The following is a 24,586-nucleotide window of genomic DNA, read 5'->3' as shown; positions in this document are numbered from 1 at the left end:
GGATAGGCTAAAGTTTCCGGAGCCTACTATATTTCTTTGCAGATCTTCCGCAAAATCAAACATAAAAAATTCATTCATTTTTTGGAACAGAAAAAAAATCAAATTTCCGTCTTATTTACATTTTTTTTCATGTTTAGGAATGTCTAAATTCAGTTAAACTAGCAATTTTTAATTATATTTATAAATCTTTATAACATATATAAAAATCAGATTTTTCTTAACAACAGAAATTTTGCCGGGAATGGGGCTTTAACAACTGACCAATCAGAACATCGCAAAGGAATACGTGCATGTGCAACAAACACTTGTGTTGTCTAACCTCTGATAAGACTGTTGCTGGAAGCTGGTGTGGATCACCAACAAGCAGTAGCTTCGATCCCTTAAACTGCAGTGGGATCAAGGTGTCTAACTCCGTACATTGGCATGCCTAGAATAAAGTAGTACAAAGTTTAAACAGGCTGAGGTGATATCAGAACATCAAGAATGTAACATTGCTAATCTATTTCAAAAGCAAACAAATCATTCACAAGATCAACAAAAAGAGTTTTTGGTGAAAGTGCTTTTTCTGTGATTGGTCCAAAATTATGGAATAATCTCCCCTATGAGATCTGCCAGGCCCCCAGTGTGCAATCTTTTAAAAAACTTTTAAAAAAACACATCTTTTTCCTAGAGAGTAGTTTTTTAATGGTTTTTACCTATACTTGACTGATTCGTAATTTTATTACACACTTGTGTTTTATTGTTGCTATTTTTTTTTTTATCACTAACTAGCTTTTTTTTCGGAGGAAATTTGATTGAATTCCGAAATTGCAATTTGTATTTGCTATTTCTATTTATTGATTTTTTTTTATTGTACTTACTTTTACATTTGTAAAACTTGTTTTAATGTACAGCACTTTGATCTTTGAAATTTTCATTGAATGTTGTAATTTGTACTTGCCATTTTTATTGATTGATTTAAAATATTGTACTTTCTTTTATCTTTGTAATAATGGGTTTTGATGTACAGCACTTTGATATTTTTTGTAAAGGTGCTATATAAATGCTTTTTAATAATAATAATAATAATAATAAACACAATACAAAATAATATTTTAAAGTGGATAAAGCGTGGGCAAAAAAAACCAGAATTTTTTTTTTGTCCCAAAAAACTTTATAACGTGGACATAGCGTAAGGCAACTGGGCATCTCATGTAGCTTAGTATACCCTAGTTCAAGCATGGAATACCCAACTCACCTCATCTACAATCACATATTTGAAATCATGCTGCCGATTTGTGTTTGGGATATCTAGTAGATTTGAGCCACTGCCGTTTAAAGTACAGAACACGACATCAGCATGTCTAAGTACTAATTCTCGCATACTCTTGCTGTTTACTCGGACGCTTGTCTCAAAATCTTTCCTTTTCAAATGTTGCAAGTGTTTTTCCAAATGGTCTCTCTTGCATTCAGCTTGTTTAAGCTATTAAATACACAAAGTACAAAATCACAGTTATTAATTACATTAACAAGGGAAATTAATAACACCATGTACCTTGTAGATATTTTACCCACCTCTTCTGTACTTGATTTAGAACTGAACTTTAAATTTCCACAACATAATTCTGCTTCTTGAAGCGCTTTCTGGCAACCAATAATTTCTTTCCTCAACTTTTCAGTCTCCATGTTCTTGCTTGCTAGATTTTAAATACAATTATTCATTTTAAAATAAATATTACACATTTTAAATTATTTGTTTATTTTATTCATCAACTTCATGCCAATTATAAATAAATATAGTACTTATATTTAATATGGGCCCATTTCATAAAAAATATCACTCAAAACAGAGAAAAAAGATGGCAGTTATAATGCTATTTATACACATTAAACAGTAATATTTTAAAAGCCAAGAGAGGCAGTTTAAAGGACAATGAGAGCAGCTTAGCTCAGTAAGAGAACAGCTTAGCTCAGTAAGAGAACAGCTTAGCTCAGTAAGAGAACAGCTTAGCTCAGTAAGAGAACAGCTTAGCTCAGTAAGAGAACAGCTTAGCTCAGTAAGAGAACAGCTTAGCTCAGCTTAGCTCAGTAAGAGAGCAGCTTAGCTCAGTCGGCTAAACTGGTGGTAATCACCGTGGGTGCACTGAACCGTGGAGATCTCTAGGTCCCCAGGTCAATTCCCATCGCTGCTCTCTTTGTGTGTCAGCTGGAGGGCTGAAATGCAAGTTACGATTGCGCACTGTCTTTCGAATGAGACGTTTAAGTGATTGCTACCTGTGTGCATTATGGCCCGTGTACATGTTAAAGAACTCAGTAAACTATTCGGCAAAGAATAGGATATTGCCTCCTAGTGTACTGCCCAATCACCACCAGAAGGACCCCCACTGGAAATACCGTACTCGCGCGAATAAGCGCCCCGTTTGAATAAGCGCCCCTCTCGAATAGCCGCCCCTCCTAACATAAAAATTTCCTTAAGTGCCCCGTTTGAATAAGCGCCCACTTCTAATTTGAATAAGGGCCCCCTAAGAACATAAGATTTTCTTTTTTGCAAGTCAATAATAAAATCAATCCTGGGACTGTGGTTGTTGTCATGATTTGAGCTGCAGAGTAGAAACACATTCTTCTTAGGTCAATGAGGATATTTCCCTTGGACTGATGAGAGCTCCAATCCCTGGACAGACAGTATTTCCAACTTTACTCTTTTTACATATGTTCCGACCTTTAGCACATTCTCATCTAAGTTTTAAATAAAAAATACAATGGTCCTGCCATCCTGCTAATCTCAATCTGCCGATTGCCAACAAGCTAACCACTACCCACCACCACTAATTGCATCTACTATTTTGCTATTATGATATTCACGCATTCTTGTCATGATCCATGTTCTCTGGATGATTAGGCTATTTTTCCGCCTAAGCACCATTCGTAATGTCCTTTAATCATTTTCATTCAAAAAGTGCCTCTTAAATTTAATAATTTCCCATAAGAACCCCTCGATTTTAATATATTTCCATAAGCGCCCCATCAATTTCCACTCTTGTTTTCATAAGCGCCCCGTTCGAATAAGCGCCCCGTTTGAATAAAAGCCCCTGAGAAAGTGCAAAAAATATTTTAAGCGCCCGGGCGCTTATTCGCGCGAGTACGGTAAGTCTTCTTTACGCTTTCATGGGTTATCCTTGGTGTTTACACGAATAAATCCAATGTTTGTAGCCACTGCACAGATCCGTGTCTGTTTAACTTGCTTTTCATTGATTGTTCTGGACGCACATTCCATTAAGAAGTTTGCTATTAATGAAAAAGTGTACTGTAGATCCAAATAAATTATTATTATTATTATTATATAATACTTAAACCCCTACCTTTTTCTATTTGTTTGTTTACAATGTTGGATAGCTGATATCGCATACACTTCTCATGTACATTGTAACCTACACGCACAATAGTGAATAAACCACAGTTGAATCTTGAATCATCTATAAAAAAATATCGATAAATATATAAAAGTATATTGTTTGAAAATTGTTAAATTATAGACAATTGTGTATATTTTAAGGAATTCTTGTTCATAAACTCAACAGATACCAAATTACTCTATATGAACAAAAACAATGAGGTCAGGGGTTGAATACACTAATGTCTATCAGCTTGTGTCCTTGAGCAAAATTCTTACTCATTTCATTTTTTGATTTGATTCATTCATTATGCACTTTAAAATACATAACAGAAACAAATAAACATGACCTGATAAAATCACAAAAGAGCATATTGGGGATAACCCTAAAATTGCAACAAAAAAAAAACCCAAAAAAAGACAATTACTTCCATAGGGGTCCATCTAGAAGTATAAATGTAATGTAAATTAAATGTACCACTCTCATGAACATTGCTATAGCATGGCTTAAAATACTCCTCATGGAACAAAGGATGTTACACCTACAAGTTTTTTTAGTATGGATCTATTGACCACAGCTAGTTGTTCAAGGGCTTTGGATTATAAAATGTGCCATACAAAACGGAATACTGTACTGTATCATTGTAGTCACCAAAGGTAGCTAGTTCAACAAACTTCACTAGGGATGTTTGACCTAACATCCCTTAATAGTGTCTTTGTTTCAAGTGTTTTTAACACCATTTAGAATATTAACAGAACTAACATAATCTTTTGCCTTCGTGATTCTCTCCCAAACACATCTCGACAACATTTAGCACCAATCTATCGACAGCCGTATTGGACGGTGCACATACAAGAATTCTGGGACGGTTGTCCATAATGTTACGCGTCTGACCAGGTAGTAACGGGCTGTTGTCTACTGGTCGTTCTTTCTAAAAAGAATAAACAAAATTTTAAATAATAGCTCCTAACTTTCTGTTACAAATCCATAATTTAATTCTTTAAAGTCTAGTAATTTTTTTTACTGAACACAAACAAACCCACATATATGATTTACTTTAAAAAATTAATTATTACCAATTTTATATTTATATGAATGTAAAATTTGTAATAATTAATTTTTACAACCACCTAAATATTCAAAAGTTTTCAGCTACCAGTGAATTACTGATTTTCCTGTGATTGCATTCATAAAAATACAAATCAAGAAAATATACATCAGCATTAAAAAAGGAATATTATATATAGCTCACACAAAATGAACTTCTACAGTGCAATACCATAAAGATGATAAAATTGCTTACTTTCAAAATTCTTTCAATAATGTTGATAATAGTCCGTGTTTTACCAGTCCCTGGCGGGCCATGTAGTAGGCTGATACTTGGAATCATTAACTCTGTCTCCATACAAGTAAAAATCTTATCAGCAGCTTCTGACTGACATACATTAAGTTTCTGTTTAATAATATCAATATGAATATATTAAAAAATATATACAATATTTAGAAAGATTATGTATAGGCCTACAAGGTAAAAATAATTGAAAACTTTTCACACATTAAACTTTTCACACATTATGTTAGCCAATAAACACATCAAATATTTGAGAAGTTTCTCAGAAATACACTTAGCCATGTTGTTGGCCTCCATTTAACTTCAACTACATTTATTTAGTTAATCACTAACCGTTATCAACTTTCCAGGGTTAGGGCTAGTGATTGGCTGCTGTACTGGTCGTACTCTAGGGCTCAAAATGTCTCGTGTCAATACATGTTTGTTTAGATTTTTGAAACACATGAAAAGTCGATGATGTGATATCATACTACTAACAGCCTACAACAAAAAACAGAACATTAGTTGCTTGCGGCTTGGTCTTTACTGTGAAGGAAATCAACAACTTATTATTTTTATAAATAACATTTTCTCAAAATGATATTCTGCTCCTTCGTTAGTACTTTGTCTATTCAAAATAGTCTGCTTATGAAAACATTGTATATGTTTTTATAAGTAGAAGCGTTTGGCGAAGAGTTAAAGCTCGTACTCTCAACCTTGTGGTCAGGGGTTTGAAACTCTCACTGTGTCCTTGGGCAAGACACTTTATCTGCGTTTGTCTCTATCTACCCAGGAGTATAAATGGGTACCGGCGAGGACGAGTGGTGATCCAATCAAAGCATTGCACAGCCTGGGCCCCCAATGCTTACAAAAGAGTGATGGGCTCTCCAGACCTGTACAGGTTCGACTACCTATAAATTTTTACTTCACAAATGTGAAAATGGGAAGGTAAACAGACTCGCAGTGAGGGGGAGTGGCAAAGCATTGCACAGTCTGGGCCCCCCACAACGCTTATGAAAGAGGGATAGCACTCCAGACCTGTACAGTTTCTACTACCTTTACCTTTGTACATGTTTACCTGTATTTGAATGTCAACATTTTCTTGAATGTACGCCACGAGAATGCTCTCATTGAGTGCCGGTACCTGTACCTCCACTTCTAAAGTAAAAATCGGTTGGGGTGCTGAAAATATAAACAAAACTCCTGTATCACTTTATGGTAATTATCGTTACTATTTAGCCCCAGTCTCGTATATCTTTGTACTGACTGAGACATAGATATTTTAGAAAAACATGTGAATGGTAATTTAATAAGCGAATTAGTACAAAGCTCCAATATGCACCGTATAAAATTATTCAAACTCAAGTTCACCTTGACCTTTTCCCTTTTTGTGTTGTACATCTGTCTTGGTAACCATGGCAAAAACACGATAGCTTGGAACCTCTTCTCCAGATGTAGGCCTACTCAGTGATAAGATCACCAAATCAAGCACAGACGGACACCAGCTTTTGGAAAAGGTTTGTTCTGGCAAATAAAAAACAAAGTATGATGATCATTTTTAGAGAGGCCATAATATATGAAAAGAGAAATGTCAACAATGCAAAGGTCAAACGCAAAATTTCTTAACTACTTTTATTGTTTGGTAGTTGATTTAGTAGTAAATTTAGCTGCAGTGGAAGTAGCGATTTCTTATGGTTAACCTTATCATTACCGTATTATATTATTATTTTTTTTATTGCTATGATTGCAGTGGCGTATCTAGGGAAGGGCATGGGGGCACACGCCCACCAAAAATTACTCGCACCCCCAGTCACCCCCCCAAAATCATGGTAAAGTAGTTAAAAATCAAGTAAAATCACCATATTTTGCGAATTAGTGCCCCTCAACTGATCATCAAGCCCCCACCCACTTCACCTTCGCGCCCCCCCATCAGCCCTCCCCCCCCCAATTTAAGACTTCTAAATACGCCATTGTATGATTGTGATGTATTATGCATCAGGAAACCTCATAGGAATGATGTTTTGCCCTACATGAGGAGTTACCATACCAAATCCTCAGTATGTTCCCAAATTCTCAGTATGTTCCCAAATTATATACTTGTGAAAAAAATCTTGCAAGTGATTCCGTTGGGAATTGAACCCACAACCTCCAGATAACTAGCCTGGTGAAACAACCATGAATAGCAGCAGGTACTGCAATTGCTATTTTGAAATATTCTCTGCATCCACTCAATAAATATTCTTCTAATAACAAAAATCTTACGTTTGCATTTTAGGAAAAATCCAGACAAGACATCCGGGTTTCTCCAATGCTGGAAATACTTCATGTTCACACACTTGCTCTTTGTTCCTTTAATTTTCTGATATTCCTGAAGAACCTAATAAATAATTAAAACACTTTTAAGAATACTGATGATTATGTTCAGCATTAGAATGTTGATATTTTTGTTCTTTTTATTGGTCTAACCATGGAGGAATTAATCTAAACTAATTCCTCAATGGTCTAACTGTTTATAAATTATTGATATAAATTATTATATTTTAGTATGTTTATGCATTTTGGTTTGGAGAGCCACTAGTTTATATTTTAGTATATTTCTGGTAATCCTGCCTGGCCTAATTTTAAAACTTATTGTTAAAAGAAAATAAATGAAAATGTCTTTTTTAAAGTCACGTAATACTTTATATACTATATTGTTGGCATATACTTCAAAATCATGCCACAATATACTGGTTCAAGTGTTTTATTTTTGCCTGTTTGTGGCGATGATTCTCTGTTGATTTGGATGAAAATAAATGAAATAAAAAATGAAATTTAAAGTACTGTAAGGCTCATTTGTTTAGACATGATAATGGTGCAATGAATTAATGAATAACTTACATAGTGCCAAGTCTCCAAAAGAAGCAAAGGAACAAAGACATTGATGTAGCTGTCAATGGAGTCAAACTCTACAGGAACCTTCTGCAAATGCATACCTAGCTTTCTAGCAATTTGCTCTGGTTTCACTGAACAAGAGAAATTTAAAAACACTATAAATATTAAATAGTTGGTCAATTACTCTTGCAGTTTAACATATAACAATTTGAGAATACAAATAAAAGAATTACTTTCTGCATTGGAACGGGATATGCACAGTTGACAAAAGTCTCTAGAGGCATCATATTAATATTTAGTGGTCATTGGTACTTTTATTTATTTTTGAGTAAGTTAGTATTTATTCTAGATAATTTATTATTTAGCATTATACAGTATATCCTGGTCAGTTAAAACAAACTGTATATGTATCACTTTTTAATCATGATTCTTACATTCCAGGGATCTGAAGTCTCCCACAATTCACAGAAATTGGGTCGGACTCCCACACTTCCACAAGAACCTCCTGGAAAATAACCCACTTCCCGCAAATTAATAATATTTGCATGATTTCAAGGCTTTATTATCAATTGTCTCACAGAAGTAAGTGCAGATGGGAATCACTACGTATATCAAAATGAAATTAGATGTGTAAAAAAAGCTTGTTTAACAAGATCTCCCGGAGGTGACATCTTTCAACTTGGGACCTCTGATATTCTCTAGTTCAAAAATATAGTTCTCCACCTGAGACAAGCTCTGTAAGTAGAATATTATTAATACCTTGCCTATCAAGCCACAATGGATCCCAGGACAACACAACAGCAACCAGTACATCACAGTTGATGACACGACTGGCAATCAGGTTAACTTTCTTCTTACTATGTTGGTACTGACCAGTAGTAGCTACAGTGTGAGATGTTGAACTGGTTTCCTGAGTGTCAGCTGTTGTCAATGGACGGGTGAATACTGCCTCAGAGGGCACCTGTTTGTCAGATCTGGAAGGAAATTCTTGGCATTGGGTCACTAATGCGTTACTGGTTTTCTTTGATTGTAAATTAGTTGCTTCAAGGTCTTGTGCAAATGATGCGTTCCTAGAGCTGAATCGGTTAATGTGTTTCTCTTTATGGCGAGGTTTAGGAACTCTTTGCTGGTGATATATACCAGCCTCGACTTTAGTTCTTTCTGTAATTGAAAGCGTTTCACGAGGTTCAGAGACTGATTCAATGGGAAGGATATTTTCTCTTTGTGTTATTCTGTTACTGCTCGGAGGATTATCTTGGCTTTCAGGTGCAACCTGCTGGTCAACTGGAGAACATGCATTTATCAATGACTGTGATCTGTTTGCTGGTACAGTTGATGTCTCTACCTCTTCGCTTTTTTCCCAAATATCTAAAAATATATTTCTTTTAAAAACATTCGGTCTTGTTATCTGCAATTCAACTTGAGGTTCAATATCACTACTACTAATGTCACTTAATTGATCATTGAGGTCATGACCAAAATATTTTGGAGTTCTTTTTGGTGATATCCATGATACCCTCTTTGGTACCGAATTCGAACCAGTCTCACCTGCTCTTTGATGGTGTTTTAATGTCTGAAAACTTGCATCAAAATCTGAGCCAGATTTAGCATTTTCAGTGGGCACAGTTAAACTACTTGACACTTTATTGCCTATGCGATCACGGCTGTACGTTAATGATCTTTTTGTTGATAACATGGTATTTTCATCCTCTGAGTCAGATGAAGTGATGACATTGGAACGTTCTTTTCGCCTACGTTCCTTAGCTATGATGTCTTTTTGTATTTTAATTCTTTTTTGTGCTTCATTTAGTTTCTCTGCACTTGACTTCTTAATATCTCGGATTATGTCGTCTGTATATTTATATGGAGTATAATGATGCAAAGTGTCCTTGGAAGTTTCTGGTTCATCATCTGATGAAGAATCTGAAGAAATAGTTATTACAATGTTGGATGCAGTATTTTGTGCAGCATATGATCTTCTATATGGTACAGTATCCTCTTTGTCTAGTGGCTCTTCTTTTACAGCACTTTCTGTATTTTGTTCAGTATATGCTGCTTGTCTTACATGCTCAATATCTATAGAAAGACAATTCATGTATTTAATTGAATAATGAAAGAAACTGATAGAAACATTTGTAATAGTCATGTGGTTTTGTGGTTAAGATGTACAGTATTTTAATCCCAGAGAACTACAGTAGTTTCAAACCCTGTGAATACTAAAGTAAAATTTCTTTATGAACTAAAAAACAACTCTGAATATGCAGGCTTAAGATCCAAATTACAACCTCCACCACCCCTCTTTCAGTATGCTAATTATGCCTGTTCAACCAAAAACTAACTTCAAAGTTATCTTACTATCATGATACAAAGTACTTTTGGCAGTTCCTGGTACATCATCTGCTGAAGTATCTGAAGAAATATTTATTACAGTGTTTGATGCAGTATTTTGTACAGTATATGGTAATCTATATGGTAGAGTATCCTCTTTGTCAAGTGGCTCTTCTTTTACAGCACTTTCTGTATCTTGTTCAGTATCTGGAATAGTATATGCTGCTTGTCTTAAATGCTCAATATCTATAGAAAGACAATTCATGTATTTAATTGAATAATGAAAGAAACTGATAGAAACATTTGTAATAGTCATGTGGTTTTGTGGTCAAGATGTACAGTATTTTAATCCCAGAGAACTACAGTAGTTTCAAACCCTGTGAATACTGAAGTAAAATATCTTTATGAACTAAAACACAACTCTGTTCCTTTAAGAAGATAAGAAGAATATGCAGCTTAAGATCCAAAGTACGACCTTAACCACCCCTCTTTCAGTATGTTAATTATGCCTGTTCAACCAAAAACTAACTTCAAAGTTATCTTACTATCTTGATACAAAGTACCTTTGACACTTCCTGGTACATCATCTGCTGAAGTATCTGAAGAAATATTTATTACAGTGTTTGATGCAGTATTTTGTACAGCATATGGTCCTCTATATGGTAGAGTATCCTCTTCGTCAAGTGTCTTTTCTTTTACAGCAATTTCCGTATCTTGTTCAGTATCTGGAATAGTATATGCTGCTTGTCTTAAATGCTCAATATCTATAGAAAGACAGTTCATTTATTTAATTGAATAAGGAAAGAAACTGATAGAAAGCTTGTAGGTCTTATGGTCCAAATTACGACCTCCATCAACTCTCTTTCAGTATGCTAATTATGCCTGTTATATTATTACAGAATTTGATGCAGTATTTTCTGTAGTATGTATTTCTCTATATGGTAGCTCATCTTCTGTGTGGAGTAGCATAGTATATGATGCTTGTCTTAAATACTAATATCTATAAAAAGACAATTCATTTTTCTAATTGAATGATAAACTGTTCAGTCAAAAACATCAAAGTTCATCTTACCATCTGAGGTCATTTTTTTTACTTTGACAGACACATCTCTTGTAAAGCCATGATGCCACAGCAATTCTGCATCAGACACATCTTCAGAAGAATGATTAACAACTAATTAAATACAAAATTGCTTTGTTGTTGAAATATGCTTTATTTTTATTCCATAAGGAAAATTATACAATGAATAACAAATAAAATAATATGAAATACACTTCCAGTACAACATGTTTTGTTGTCATGGTGTATCTGAAGTTTGGTTACTTTATATATGTTGAGTGAAGAAATGATAAAAAAAAAATCAAGAAATAATAATATAATAATAATAATTAGAAAAGAAAAACACAGACAATATATAAATAACATAGAAATAGCAGTGTAATAAAAAATAGCAAACACAACAAAAAAATGTGGGAAATGGAGTCTGTATTAATCTGAGGTGAAGTTATTCACTCAATTTCTACTAGATATTTAATAGAAGTTTGTTCAATATTAATATCAATGACTTACATTCCTTTTTTATTATCACTTTGTCATCCAACAATCCAGTAACCTCTGGAAGCTCATCTTCAGAGTCTGAACTAATCACGATAATATCTTCGACAAAATTATTTGTTATTGACGAATCTTCAAACATATAATCCGGACTTGGCTCAGGAAAATCATTGTCCAGAATTTCTTCCTTAATGGAAACAAAAGGTTCAAAGGTGCAGCTGCTGCTGCAAGTACAATAATCTTCATTCTCTTCCGATACTGTTGAAGTACTTGCACCCTCATCATTGTAGACCTCAACTGTATCTTCAATTTCAATAGAACGTAAATGTTTTACAAGATTTTGTACACATACGTTTAGAAGATTATGGTCAACATTTGTGAAATGTGCATCTTTCTTCCAAACTAAATCAATATCTTTAATCAAGAGCCGAGATTCGGTCAAAGAAATCTCCTTTTTGACACAAATGTCCAGAAGGTTTCTGATAAATCTCAGTGGAGATGACTGCCAACTTGTAATCTGTTGAGAGGATCCCTGATTTTGGTGGAACTTTCTAAGGTAGAGTGTCATAACGTTAAAACTTCTCTTGAAGCAAGGTAATGACACACAGAAGAAGTTGCACTTAATAAGACTCTCTAGAATCTCAACTAAAGTTGAAATAGAATGTTCAATGAAGATGCTAGGTTTTTGATTTCCTGTTGGTTGATTTCTGCTTGACTTCGTCTGGTTGGTCAAGTCTTCATTTATTTCATTTGTCATTTTGTCTAGCACCATGGTAACACATTGTTCAGCTATAGATTCGTACTCCAAAAAAGATGACACAAAGGCTCTTATCCAGGTATATGGGGCTGTTTCATGAACTCTGTTTGCAAGTTTGTGCTCAAATTTAGTAAATTTTCTGAAAATTTTAAAAATAATTTATGCATATTAAAACAAATTCTATTAAGATTTGACTTTGCGTCAGGAAAATATCATAGGAGTGATGTTTTGCCCTACCAGATGTGTTATCGTACCGAATACTCTGTACGTCCCTAAATACTAGCAAAAAAAAAAGCGATTTGGGATGGGGGGAATCGAACCCACAACCTCCAGGTAACTAGCCTAATGTCTTAACCACTAGACCACCGAGCTTGCAGCAGGTTCTGCAAATGCTTTTAAGATGTGCTATTAAACAAATTCTTTAAGTCACTACTGAATATGCTGGTGAAAATGTGACATGAATGGCATGGTTACCTGACACTAGGCAGAAAGTATGTATACAAAATCAACTATGTTTACAAAAAATTGACAACAAAATGAAAGAAAATCTCACATTTTAAGTTGATTGACCTCACTTCTAATACTTGGATGGTTAAAGATACTGTTGAAAACCACATCTGGTGCATCGTTTAGATACTGCCAAATACGAAATCCCAATTTGTCGATGAGTTGCTGGAAGCCCAAAAGTTTTGGCCAAAATGAGTTGCATTCATCATAGGTTTCTGAAAGAATATAAATAAAATTAGCAAATTCCGGATGAGCTGAGGGGACCAACGACAACCAAAATGCAGCGCCACAACAGGTTAATTGGGCTGTGTACCATAGCACAATCTATTGCTTTTTTTACAAAGAATATACTCTTTTGAAGTTGAACATGAACATGTAGTACCCTACAGCACATTTCTTCTGAATACATAATATGATCTGTATTACACAGGAAGAGCTGCTCAACTGAATTTCCTAAATTAGTGATACTTACTTAATTTTTCCTCCATAAGAGATGTTAAGTAAATCCTGGTGATGTCTGAGTGTAATTCACTTCCAAGTTGATTCAAGTTCTCTTCACTGATCCAACACAGAAGACAACTTAAGCCTGAAATTTTTAAATATCAAAAGTCACAAATCAATATGATTTTATGTTATATAAATTGTTTCAATCGTAACAGAAAATAATAATAATGCAACATTTATATAGCGCTATTTCATTAAGATCAGAGATATACCCTAACCAAAGACAAGCCCAAAAAGAAAAAAAATAAAAAGAATGATGAGGATTCAAACACCCTCGCACCGTTCCCCTGCAATTTAAGGTGCAAGGCAAGCCTGGACAATATTCACAAGTGCCATAGAAGTGTTGGCATCTATGCTTAAATACACTCTAATCTATCAGAAATGAATAGGTTTTAACAGCTTTCTTAAATGCATCAGATGCACTTATAAGATACCAGATTTCACCAATCCCATATATTACTAGGTTGCTCAATGCCCCATTGGCTTGAGGGGCCCGCTTGCCACATTGTTATTTTTTACAGAATGAGCTTCTTTTTTTTTCAAATTTTGATGTATTTTGTAAATATTTTTTCAAATTTTTATGTAATTTGTAAACATTCATTTTTTATTTGTAAATACATTTTTTCCGCTTGCCACATTGTTATTTTTTACAGAATGAGCTTCTTTTTTTTTTCAAATTTTGATGTATTTTGTAAATATTTTTTCAAATTTTTATGTAATTTGTAAACATTCATTTTTTATTTGTAAATACATTTTTTAATGTTTTTGTGCAATTTCATTATTTTTAACACTTATATTTTTGTAAATGCAATAATTTTAGCCTTTGGCTACTTTGTGCAATTTTTTTAATACCTGAATAAAATAAAAAAATTTAAAAAAAATCATAAAGACCTTAAATTTAACCCCCTCTTGCACTGGCAGCCAGTATAGTTGACGAAAATATGGCGAGGCATAGTCGAAGTTACTAATGCATTTGCTAATGCATGTGGATTGTCTTGCAACTCCTTCTCAATCTTTCCCACAAAGAACATTACACAGTTAATGCAAAGTCTGGATTCGGACGTAAACTCAAATTCAATCTAATAATAGCCTTGGGGCTAATTCTGACAGTCGTTCGAACTAGTAAAACAAGAACCAGTAAACCAACTCGCCTAATGTCTTTCCTTCATCCAAGGTCAGGCACAAAATTTTCAACAATATTTATTGTTGTTACTTTATAAAAATATCCATAATCTAGCCTCTGTAACTGATTGATTTGGAACTTCATCAGTGATTGGCCATGTCCACCGTTAGATGACGCCACATTGTTGTTGACTGTACAACAACACATAAAGTTATTGTAACAAAACCAATTTAAAAGTAGGAATAAAATTATTATTATTAAAATTTTTAAAATACAAATTATATCTAATTATAATTTGTTATAGTTTGTTTTTAAGGCACAAATTTAACAAATAATAAACTATGAATTAGAAATACAACATTTGAACGAATACATTGACGTATGTAGAAATGTTGTGCTAGCAAAGGCTAGCAAACTAAACAATAGCAATAAAACAGCACTGTGCTAGCTAAAAACAAAGGAATCTGCTTAAGGTACTTAGGCCTAGCAAGTTGTTCCCAATGAAACTGCAAACTAATTTCCAACAAAGAACAGAATCTTTAAGATAAACACCAATATCAACAGTATAAACTGAGAGAAACACTCTAAGGTAGATTCAGCTGACGAAATGAAACTCATGCAATTATAAAAATCCCAATTCATCATTCTCTGTAAAGAAATTACTAATTTCTTTTTCTTTTTTTATAAAACCTGTCTTTGTTTGGAATCTTGGGATGGCAAACAAAGATTATTTTTATTGCAGAGCAAAAATAAAATAGGCTCTCGCAGAGAGCTTGGGTGTACTGCTCCATAACGTTGAAAGTGAATGAGTGTACGATGTATGCTTGTATTGATAATATTTCTGAAGAGTATGGTACTTTATGTTTGAACCTTATATGGTTTATTAATAAAATGCTAGTTAATCTATTATTAACATATAGGTTAGTTCTTGTTATTGTTGTTTTTAGGCCTGATTAATTTATTGTTTTTGCAATGTATATTGTTATATTTTAGTATAATGATGTATTGGGTGATTCGTCTTGTTGTAAATGTAAGTATTTTAGAATCTAGCTAAGTAGTTAATGAACTAGCCCTTAACAAGGAAGCGATGGTCGAGTGCCTTGTTGGGTGATTTGTAAATAAATGTAGGTATTTTAGAATCTGGCTAGGCTTTGTTTGGTTATTATTTAGCTATGCAGAAACAAGTGGATAGTCCAATATATTATAGTCTAGTTTGAATAGATCATTGTTATTAAAATAGGCCTAGTTAGTATTTCTACAGTCTCATGAGGCTGACTAGCAAAGGTCTGGGAATTTATGTGTTTCTTGAACCTTAACTCACCTCTGCCTACCAAAGTGTTTACAACACTTTACTGTAAGACGAAATCCGAAACCAGAGGACTCGAATCCAAGCTTACAACTTGTATATTACAGATATGATGTCACTTTTTGATCGTTTACAGCGCAGAGTATCCTGCTATAAATAGCAGTATACTCAATGACAAGATGAGAAAATGGCCAGAGAAATAAGAAGATATTGAGTAAATGATTAATGGGGTGTTCCTGGGTTAGAGCACACACACACAGGCAGGATTTTGAATGTAAAGGAAAGTAGGTATACAAAAGGCAGATCAAATAGAAAACTGCAAAAGAAAAGTTATGGAGAAATATAAAGTCACGGATGGGACTAGTACATACCTTGCCAGTAATCCAATTGCTGATTTGGAAACAAATGCGAAGATAGAATGCGACAAGCACTCGGGACCTCCTCACACATAACACTGACCATTCGATCATCAAATAAGCAGAAACAGACGACGGATAACATCAAGCTGATCACATGAGTAAATTCATCAGTCCTCTCAATTGCAGAATTGCCAAGGTGTGCTACTGATTTGTTTGCCCAATTTGATATCTTTCAATATGAAGAAAAAAAAAAACAAGATCATTAGGATGGAAATGGTATAATACTCACTGTCTTTAGTACATTACATAATGGTAGAATGTTAAGGCCAAATAAAAAAAAAAAAATTATTGTGTTGGCCACGCTTGACAGACCCAAAATGTTCGAAATTGAGGGTCGGCATTTTAGTTTTTTTTTTTTCTACAACGAAAAATATTTTTTTAATGAGCTAAAGAGGCTGGAATAGGCCTATCTTGCAACGGAAAGCAATGCAGCAGTGTTATGCGATCGTTTTGCTCTTCAATATAGAATTAAAATTGGTCTTTGTTGTATTTTTGTGTATTTTCTACTTTTTAGGCATAAACACATCATCAATCCAAAAAAATCATCATCATCATCATATCTTTACCATATTGTCAGGATGTATCAACAACATGAACAGTCCAGAAAGCGGTTTATCTACTGCTGTGATATGAAGTTGATCAGTTCTGTGAAGCCCCTTCATTAGTTGACAAAACACCTTATCTGTAACATAGGCAATTAAAGGTATTAACAAATCTATGACCATGGTGTTTGTGTTTTAATACTAAGCTGGCATGGAATGAACTAGATGTTGAAGTAATAGAAGCAATTGTCTATTGGTTAATTATGATGTAATGTGACCAATGAGGAACTTAGGCAATATAGAATACACTTGAATGCTCTGGAGTTCTAGGGCTAATGTATATAAGGTGAGAGCTTGGTCTTTCCGGGGGCTCTTTTTGAAACACACATTAATAAGAATGTTGTTGTGTTATTTTGATTCTTGTTGGAGTTTATACAGAATAAAAGTTTATTTGAGAGTTGCGATACAAGATTGCGAGCTGTGTTTATATTTTATATGTCAAAGAGGGATTCCTAGTCATTTCTTCACTGCTTAGAAATACCTCAAGTAGGAATTCATGACACCAGTAACTAGTAGTGACCATCTTGAAATAAATTCAAAAACAGCAGATACTATGAACAGAGATGAAGGAGGACACATTCTATCACATATCTATGATGATATCATATTGGACCACAACACTAACAAGGGGGGGCCCTCGTCAGCGACACAGCGATGCACTTCCACCTCAACAACACCGAGGTGACGTCGGACCAGACTGGCGATAACATCACCAGTCTACTTGAGAAAGCGAACAGATCGTTCGTGAAATGTAGTGTGAGTACTATTGTTCTTTTTTTTTTGCTGGATCAACACAAATGAAAATTTCATACACAATAGAGTCCAGTCACCTGAACATACTGTACAGGACCAGTTACAGAACATCTCTTCAAGTTCAAGGTGAAAATACAGCAGAGAAGCAATCAAACTTAACCAAGTAAACTGCCAAGATAGGCAGGAAAAACTTACTGACACCTTCATCCTGGAGATAAAATGGAAATCCAAGAATTTCTTGCACTGGTACTGGTAGAGGGCAAGCTTCTTGTTGCGAGCTTCCCCAGTAGTTGAACACATCATTATCACGATCAAAGACGTCCTTTTGTTCATCAGCTAGGTCTGCAACATGTTCCTTCAAGGAGTGTCGCAGTCTCTTTACCTCAATGGGAAATAGAACCTACAACAGAGAAAAAAAATCTGGGATGGTGATGAATAGTGATATACTAAGGCATAATAAAGTTAAAATAATTTAATTCAAGGTAGTCGTTTCAATTTTGTTGGTACAAAGAGCAGTGAAAATGGCATATTAGGTACCTGTTTAAAACTAAAAGGTTCAATGTATCTAAAAAATGTAAGCAGTTATATAACAAAAAATATATTAAGTAAAGAGAAAATAAATAAGAAATTTGTAAGTAAATAAAAATAACACACAGAAAGTAATACATTGGCAAATTCTCTCCTTGTATTCTTAATTTACCTCCTCAGTGTTGGAATTATCTGCCACAAAAGCAGCCCTTCCACGATGGTACACTTTTACACAGTCCATACAATGTGATATACCCTCATTTGCAGTATTTGCCCAATCAGGGGCTGGTATAGAAATGTAGGCTCTGAAATTCACTTGTACACTCTCTGGTGCAGAGCACCAAATACAGGCCTCAGAATGCTGAAGTTCCATGCTGCCTGGGCCAAGCCTCTGCTACATGAATATATAAATAAAACAATAGAAGTTAATCATTATATTATTCAATTGGTTAATTTATTTCATCTTACGCGCGCCGCTTTGCTAGACCTACATCCTTAGTCTGTGTCAATATTTTTTTTTTTTTATTGTATTGACATTTTAATCACATCTTGCTGTTATTTCAATGTGAAAAGGTCCAAAAAATTATGATCAATTCGAAATCAACATTTGCAGTCGGCGGGTTCGCTAAACAAGGTATAAAAAAGCCTTGCCTTATCAAGATATTAGCTAATGCTTAAATATGCTGCATCATTCCATACACTGGTAAATGTGCACTATTGATGGCTCGGCTGACCTACAAATTTACTGTCAATCACACTTGGTATTAATTACTTCAATAAATTCTGTAAAATATATTTAAACAATCATATGCATGGACAGGACAAGCACAAATCCTAATTAATCCTACCAACATGTTTAATTAGAGAGGTTTCGCACGCGAACGAATACGTGTACGCATATGTTTAGCTATCTGTAACGGTTCGTAGCTATTCTGTGTTTTTCAAAATCACAGCGCAATAAGTGCTGCCTAGGCCTAGGGCCTTAGCTTAGGCCTACTATACTCTCTCTTCTCTCATCATTTTTTTCTTTCTTAAGCCTTATATTTCCATAATCACATAATTTATAAATGAAACATCACATAAGTTATACTTTATATAAAACACAAGTAACATATTATATAAAGAAAATGAAATATAATAATAGAAGGCCTCTTTTAAGTAGATCTATAAAAAAAATTTTTAAAAATAAACAAATAAATAAATAAATAAAAAAAATAATAATAATTTACCTTGCATATCTTCAAAGCATTAATTACAAGCGTGCTTGGATTACATTTACTTTTACTATTACTTTAATTTACTATCACATTTGGCGAGTTTTGCTGCCAAATTTACATAAATGAGCGTAACACCTCAACCGTCTATTTGACATACACATTTACTACAAGGGTGTCATTTTAATACACAATCACAGATTGATTAAGTTCCATTTATCACACCATTTAGAAAGACACATTTTTCCTAGGGCTATATGTTTTTCAACTGCTTTTTCAAAGGAGTTTCTGTTTGAATTCCAACAATGTCGGCTTCTTATTCTTACATCGACATATATATTATATATATTAAATAAATAATACTTTGCATGAAAAACAACCAAGTTTATGTGAACATTAGTTTGAGAACCAAAACAAACATCTTTATAAGACAATTATAAATGCTTGTTAATATCTTTCCAGAAATTAATAGTGATTTTACAGTCCCAGAAAAGGTGAGAAATTGTTTTGGTCTCTAAATGACAAAAAGTGCATTTTTCAGATTGTATAATATTTATTTTAAAAAGAAAATCATTTACAGGCAGAATTCAATGTAAAAACCTGAACTGAAAGTATCCTAAACTCGTCGACTGCATACAAAGACGTGGTACAAGATAAATATCAGGCCAATTCAGTTCAGGATCCTTGAATTCTGCTGCCCATTTCATCTCGGAAACAGGAGTCTTAAATAACTTTTTAGTGCACAATTCACATATAAACTTGCATGTTGTATGATTTTTTTACACTTTCAAGAATTTCATCTTCATTACTTTGTACATTATAGCAGACATTACCTAATTCGTATTGTTTTTTTCCAATTTGCTGGAATAGCATGTATCAGTGAAAAAAAATCTATGTAATTAACTTTTATATTATATTTTCTTTGGAAGTCGGTATAGCACATTATTACACCGTTAACATGCGTGATATCTGCAAGAGTCTGAATGCCCTTTTTATACAGTCTTTGATTAAACACAGGTTTTCCTCCAATTCTAATTTGCGAATTATTCCATAAAATTTGTTTACCAAAGCAGTTAAGAGGCGTTTCGAAAGTAATATCACACCATGCTGACACCACATTTCTTATAAATTGATTTCTGATCTTACACATTTTTCATTTGATTTCATATTACATCGCCAGAAGAAATTTCCACCTAAATTTCTCATATGGAGTGCAAAAAATACCTTCCAAACTCCCTTATATTTTCATTAAGCAATCGTTTGATCCATGTTATCTTTAACCCCTTTACAACTGAATCTAAATGACACATCCTAAGCCCTCCATCTACATAGTCTCCAATTAATGTTTTTCTGTTTATTTTGTCTGGTTTGCCTGACCATATAAACTTAAACATAATGGATTCAAGGTCTTTGATAAATTTGTTTGGTGGGTCAGGCAAAACAGAAAATATATATGCAAATTGAGATATGCCAAGAGATTTAACAATAGTCATTTTTTCCATATGGTGTTAAATCTCTCATGGACCATAAGCTAAGCATTTTTTTAAGTTTTTCTAACTTAGAGACAAAATTTAATTCGAACAAATCATTCAAATTTGCAGCAAAGGTAATCGTCTCTCATCATGCTTCTCAAAGTTTTATTAGTATATGTAAGGTTTTGGAAATTGAAAATTGTAGCCAAAAAATAGTTCCTTTGTTGCCCAGAAGTGTTTGTGAGGCTCTATTGTTTATAACCCAAAAGTGCCTGGCTACAAGTAGGCATAGGCCTACACAAAATCCCGACACCACCAAGGTCAAAGCCCCGATGTTTTGATACCTCAAAATGAGACGCATCCTATCGTAATTTGCTGTCTTCAAATGTCACAAAAATGACACTATGTATTCAAAGATACATTTATTTTTGACACGTAATAGGTGAAAAAAATAAATAAAGATCCTACTAGAAATCCAAAATTTCCCTATGCATTTTCCACTTACGTGTAGTGAGCAAGATATACGTATCGTCCACACGTTTAGCGGATAGCAGTCGGCGTATGACGTCAAAATGATGATGTATTCGTCAAACTAAAGGTACGCATTCACATGCGAAGCCTCCTTATTATTTGATTTTTTTTTTTCAGATATCAGACCTATTTTATGTGGTACTTTGGTGGAACCAGTGTGCTTGGTGTGAACAGCTTGGCTGACTGTCAACCAATTTAGACTGAAGAAGACTTGGATAAGATTCTAAATTGGAGAAGTTGACTGGCAAATGAAGCTTAATATTGATAAATGTAAGGTAATGCAGTTTGGTCACTCAAACAAGTTTTTCAAGTACACAATTGATCACAGGGAGCTTGGTGTTGTTGATCCTATCAAAGATCTTGGAGTAGTGAGGAGAGATTGCAAACAAAGTTTACAATTTTTATTTATTTTTTTTAAATTTTATTTCATCAAAGTTCAACAGTGTCCAGGGTCACGCTTTACAGGGTTGAATAATATTAAAACCTAAATATATAAATATGTGAATATAAAAAGTTATGAAAAGTTAAAAGGATCTAAATGTTACTAACATTGGATAAAACTTTTTGACGAAAACACATAAGAGAATCACAGAAAATGTCAATAGAAAAATCAGTTTTACATAAAGAATTGTATACAGGGTTCGTACGTTTTTAAACAAATTTCCAGGACAATTCCAGGACATTCAAGGTCAAATTTTCCAAATTTCAAGGACACAATATTTAGTGCATATTAAGTTTTATCAAACTCTAATTCGGAGGCGATGGACCTGTCTCTTTTTCTTTTAAAAATTTTTCCTCACACGTGTAAAATTTGATGGTAAGCAAAGGAATTCCCACGAGTATGAGGAAGTACCGGTGAAGTAAGGCAGGGGTGATCGCCTACAGTGAATTCTCCACTTGGCAACATAAATGTGCGCGTACAACAATGGTCTTATCTTTGCTTAAACGTGACAGTGTCTTTTGTGGTACTGGCAAGCAGGAATACTCGGTTCTTTTGTGGCGCCGCGGGTTGGGTTACCGCCAGCCCAGGGTTGTTCAGCGAACAGCTGTTGCGAAGTTGACATGTACCATATCAGTAAAACAATACAGTATAGCCTTCGATGGGTGTACGTTGCAGAGACGTTAATGCATCTCATTTCATATATATTTAGGTGTTTATAAAGGTGTATAAACGAATGATTACTATATTATTAATTTACACATCTAGATGTGTATAAGAGACAGATATTATACTGTATTATTTATTATTATTCATTAATATTAAGCCCAACATTAGTATTAATATTTAGGTCTATTATTATTAGGCCTTAGTTGTAGGCCTGCAATTTTTATAATGTACTCTACAGCAAAATACCGGCACTGATCTGCTGCCGACCAGCATTGTTTTTCAAACGGTAAACGCCATTCACTAAGAAAATAACCGTAGAAGTACATGTTCCCATGGTTACTTTAATTGTTAATTAACTGCCCTGCGCTGGATAGGGCCAAAACATGCCCATTCGTGCTGAACATGTGGGCGCGTCTGAAGAGTGATGAGTTACTCAAAGCGAATTCACCGAGCGAGCTCAGCACATGCGACAAGACCTGTTCAACTGATTGAAAGTTGAACAGGTCTTGTCGCACGTGATTAGCCCGGTGAATTCGCTTTAATATTTCAGTACTGTTTATAACACACGACAGAAAGCAAATAACACCATAGCAAAGTCAACGATTATGATTATCAATGTCTGAATTAAAATTAAATGCAGATATTATTAATATACAAGATTTTTAAAAAAAGCACCGCCTTCACTAAAACATAGGCGAACAACTCCATTCGCTGAATCGCACAAGTTTGTCTGAACCAGCTAATCGGCCATTTTCAGCAATGACATTCTTTCTGTCTTGATAACATTCCTGAATTGGCTGCATACAAAGACTTGACCTGATTCTCTCAAGATATTTGTGGGAACGTTTCTCATTCAATTTACTGTTACTAGGCAACTTGTAGTACTGCAATTAATGGTTAATAATCAAATTTCCAGGACATTCAAGGACAATATTAAATTTCCAGGACTTTCCAGTACTGGAAAATGCTCATTTGTTTTTCCAGGACATTCAAGGAATTTAAGGACGCGTACAAACCCTGTGTATAACTTAGGCAGACGATTGATAAACCCATTATAACGTTGACTTCCCCTTCCCCCTCCCCCTGGTACTGAAAAAAGAACAGGATTACGTAATTGATATTGTGGTACAGAAAGAGGAAAATGAACTGCAAAATTTCCATCGTAGATTGCATTCATACATTTAAAAAGAAAAATTTAATCAAAAAGTTTACGGCGGTCAGCTACATGTGTTAAGAAATCTTTACTAACAAAACCAAATTTGCAAGAATAAAATCTAAAAAACTTATTTTGAACACGTTGTAACCTAGTCGACTGATGCAGAGAAATAGAATTGAAAATGGGTCATTCCGTGTCAAATCAACCAAATTTCAAGAAGGCCCCAGTATGACCGTCTCAGATTTTGATGAAACTTTATCAAAATGATCCACTATGTGAAAAACCAATACACAAAAAAAATTAGCTTTATAGGATATGTAGTTTCTGAGATACTGACACCCCAAAAAAGGGGCGTGGCTCTTCAAGATGCGCAAATGCAATTTCCTCCAACTTTGGAAGCTTATAACTTGGGACTGGTAATAGCTATCAAGGTCAAACTTGGTATTCTAACTTATATTCCACCATATTACACTAATATGGCATCAGATTAACTGTTATCCCTTCTCTTTTTAAGTTATCTGCACTCAAAATAGCCACTTTGTTTAATGACGCAATTAAATAATTAATTAATTAATTAAGTTGGCAATACCAACAAGTTGTATTGCCAACTTATCGAACTATTCGCTTTCCACTGACCAAGAATCTGTTCTATTGAAAGGCCTATCTTTCTGCCCTACCAACAAGCCTCATCCAGTCAATTTATGTGCTGATTTACATCAGTTCACTCGCAGAGTTACCCTGAAGGAATTCTTTGGCAACAAGACAGACAATATTAACCCCACCAATAAACCAAATCCTATATCTATTCAACATGACCGAAAAAAGAAGCTATACAAAGAATGGAACCCACCAAAGGGTAGAAATGTTTTTATCGATTCGTTCGTTATTACTGCTAAAATGCATTTGGATCAATTCATCAATAATAACATTAATTCTAAACCATCTCACAATTTACCAGTAGCCCAACGCAAAGCCATCAGTGAACTCAAGTCCAACCCTGATATCATTATCCGACAAGCAGATAAAGGAGGCTGCGTCACCATCCTTAATAAATTTGACTATAAAAAGGAGGCTGAGTCTCAACTTGGAAACCAGGAATTTTATGAACTTCTCACTGCTGATCCTACCATTATGTATAGAGACGATCT

At 34.3% G+C, this 24,586-nt stretch overlaps 1 protein-coding gene across 3 annotated transcripts in view; it reads right to left on the bottom strand.

The window, feature by feature from the left end:
- The window catches only part of LOC117105022, a 36,255-nt gene that overhangs the window by 7,405 nt on the left and 4,264 nt on the right, over positions 1-24,586 (bottom strand). The window contains exons 2-23 of one of the 3 annotated variants that reach the window (XM_033246010.1): positions 18,130-18,351; positions 17,625-17,829; positions 16,641-16,756; positions 16,027-16,243; positions 13,195-13,308; positions 12,769-12,937; positions 11,474-12,354; positions 10,976-11,077; positions 10,467-10,667; positions 9,931-10,149; positions 8,335-9,651; positions 7,582-7,706; positions 6,964-7,078; positions 6,073-6,225; positions 5,780-5,883; positions 5,056-5,202; positions 4,675-4,824; positions 4,134-4,302; positions 3,339-3,452; positions 1,555-1,676; positions 1,238-1,462; positions 320-427 (exon numbers count right to left, since the gene is read on the bottom strand). In XM_033246010.1, coding sequence (XP_033101901.1) covers positions 320-427; positions 1,238-1,462; positions 1,555-1,676; positions 3,339-3,452; positions 4,134-4,302; positions 4,675-4,824; positions 5,056-5,202; positions 5,780-5,883; positions 6,073-6,225; positions 6,964-7,078; positions 7,582-7,706; positions 8,335-9,651; positions 9,931-10,149; positions 10,467-10,667; positions 10,976-11,077; positions 11,474-12,354; positions 12,769-12,937; positions 13,195-13,308; positions 16,027-16,243; positions 16,641-16,756; positions 17,625-17,829; positions 18,130-18,330 — 5,274 coding nt within the window. In that variant the 5' untranslated portion in view covers positions 18,331-18,351. The remainder of the gene's footprint in view (positions 1-319; positions 428-1,237; positions 1,463-1,554; positions 1,677-3,338; positions 3,453-4,133; positions 4,303-4,674; positions 4,825-5,055; positions 5,203-5,779; positions 5,884-6,072; positions 6,226-6,963; positions 7,079-7,581; positions 7,707-8,334; positions 9,652-9,930; positions 10,150-10,466; positions 10,668-10,975; positions 11,078-11,473; positions 12,355-12,768; positions 12,938-13,194; positions 13,309-16,026; positions 16,244-16,640; positions 16,757-17,624; positions 17,830-18,129; positions 18,352-24,586) is intronic. The other 2 variants (XM_033246012.1, XM_033246011.1) reach the window with 2 other exon arrangements.

This window comes from Anneissia japonica, unplaced genomic scaffold (genome assembly GCF_011630105.1).
Source record: "Anneissia japonica isolate Jap-2015-1 unplaced genomic scaffold, ASM1163010v1 scaffold287834_len5846547_cov211, whole genome shotgun sequence".
NCBI lineage: Eukaryota > Metazoa > Echinodermata > Crinoidea > Comatulida > Comatulidae > Anneissia > Anneissia japonica.
Note: the sequence above shows the minus strand (reverse complement) of the source record. Positions and strands in the feature narration are given on the sequence as shown.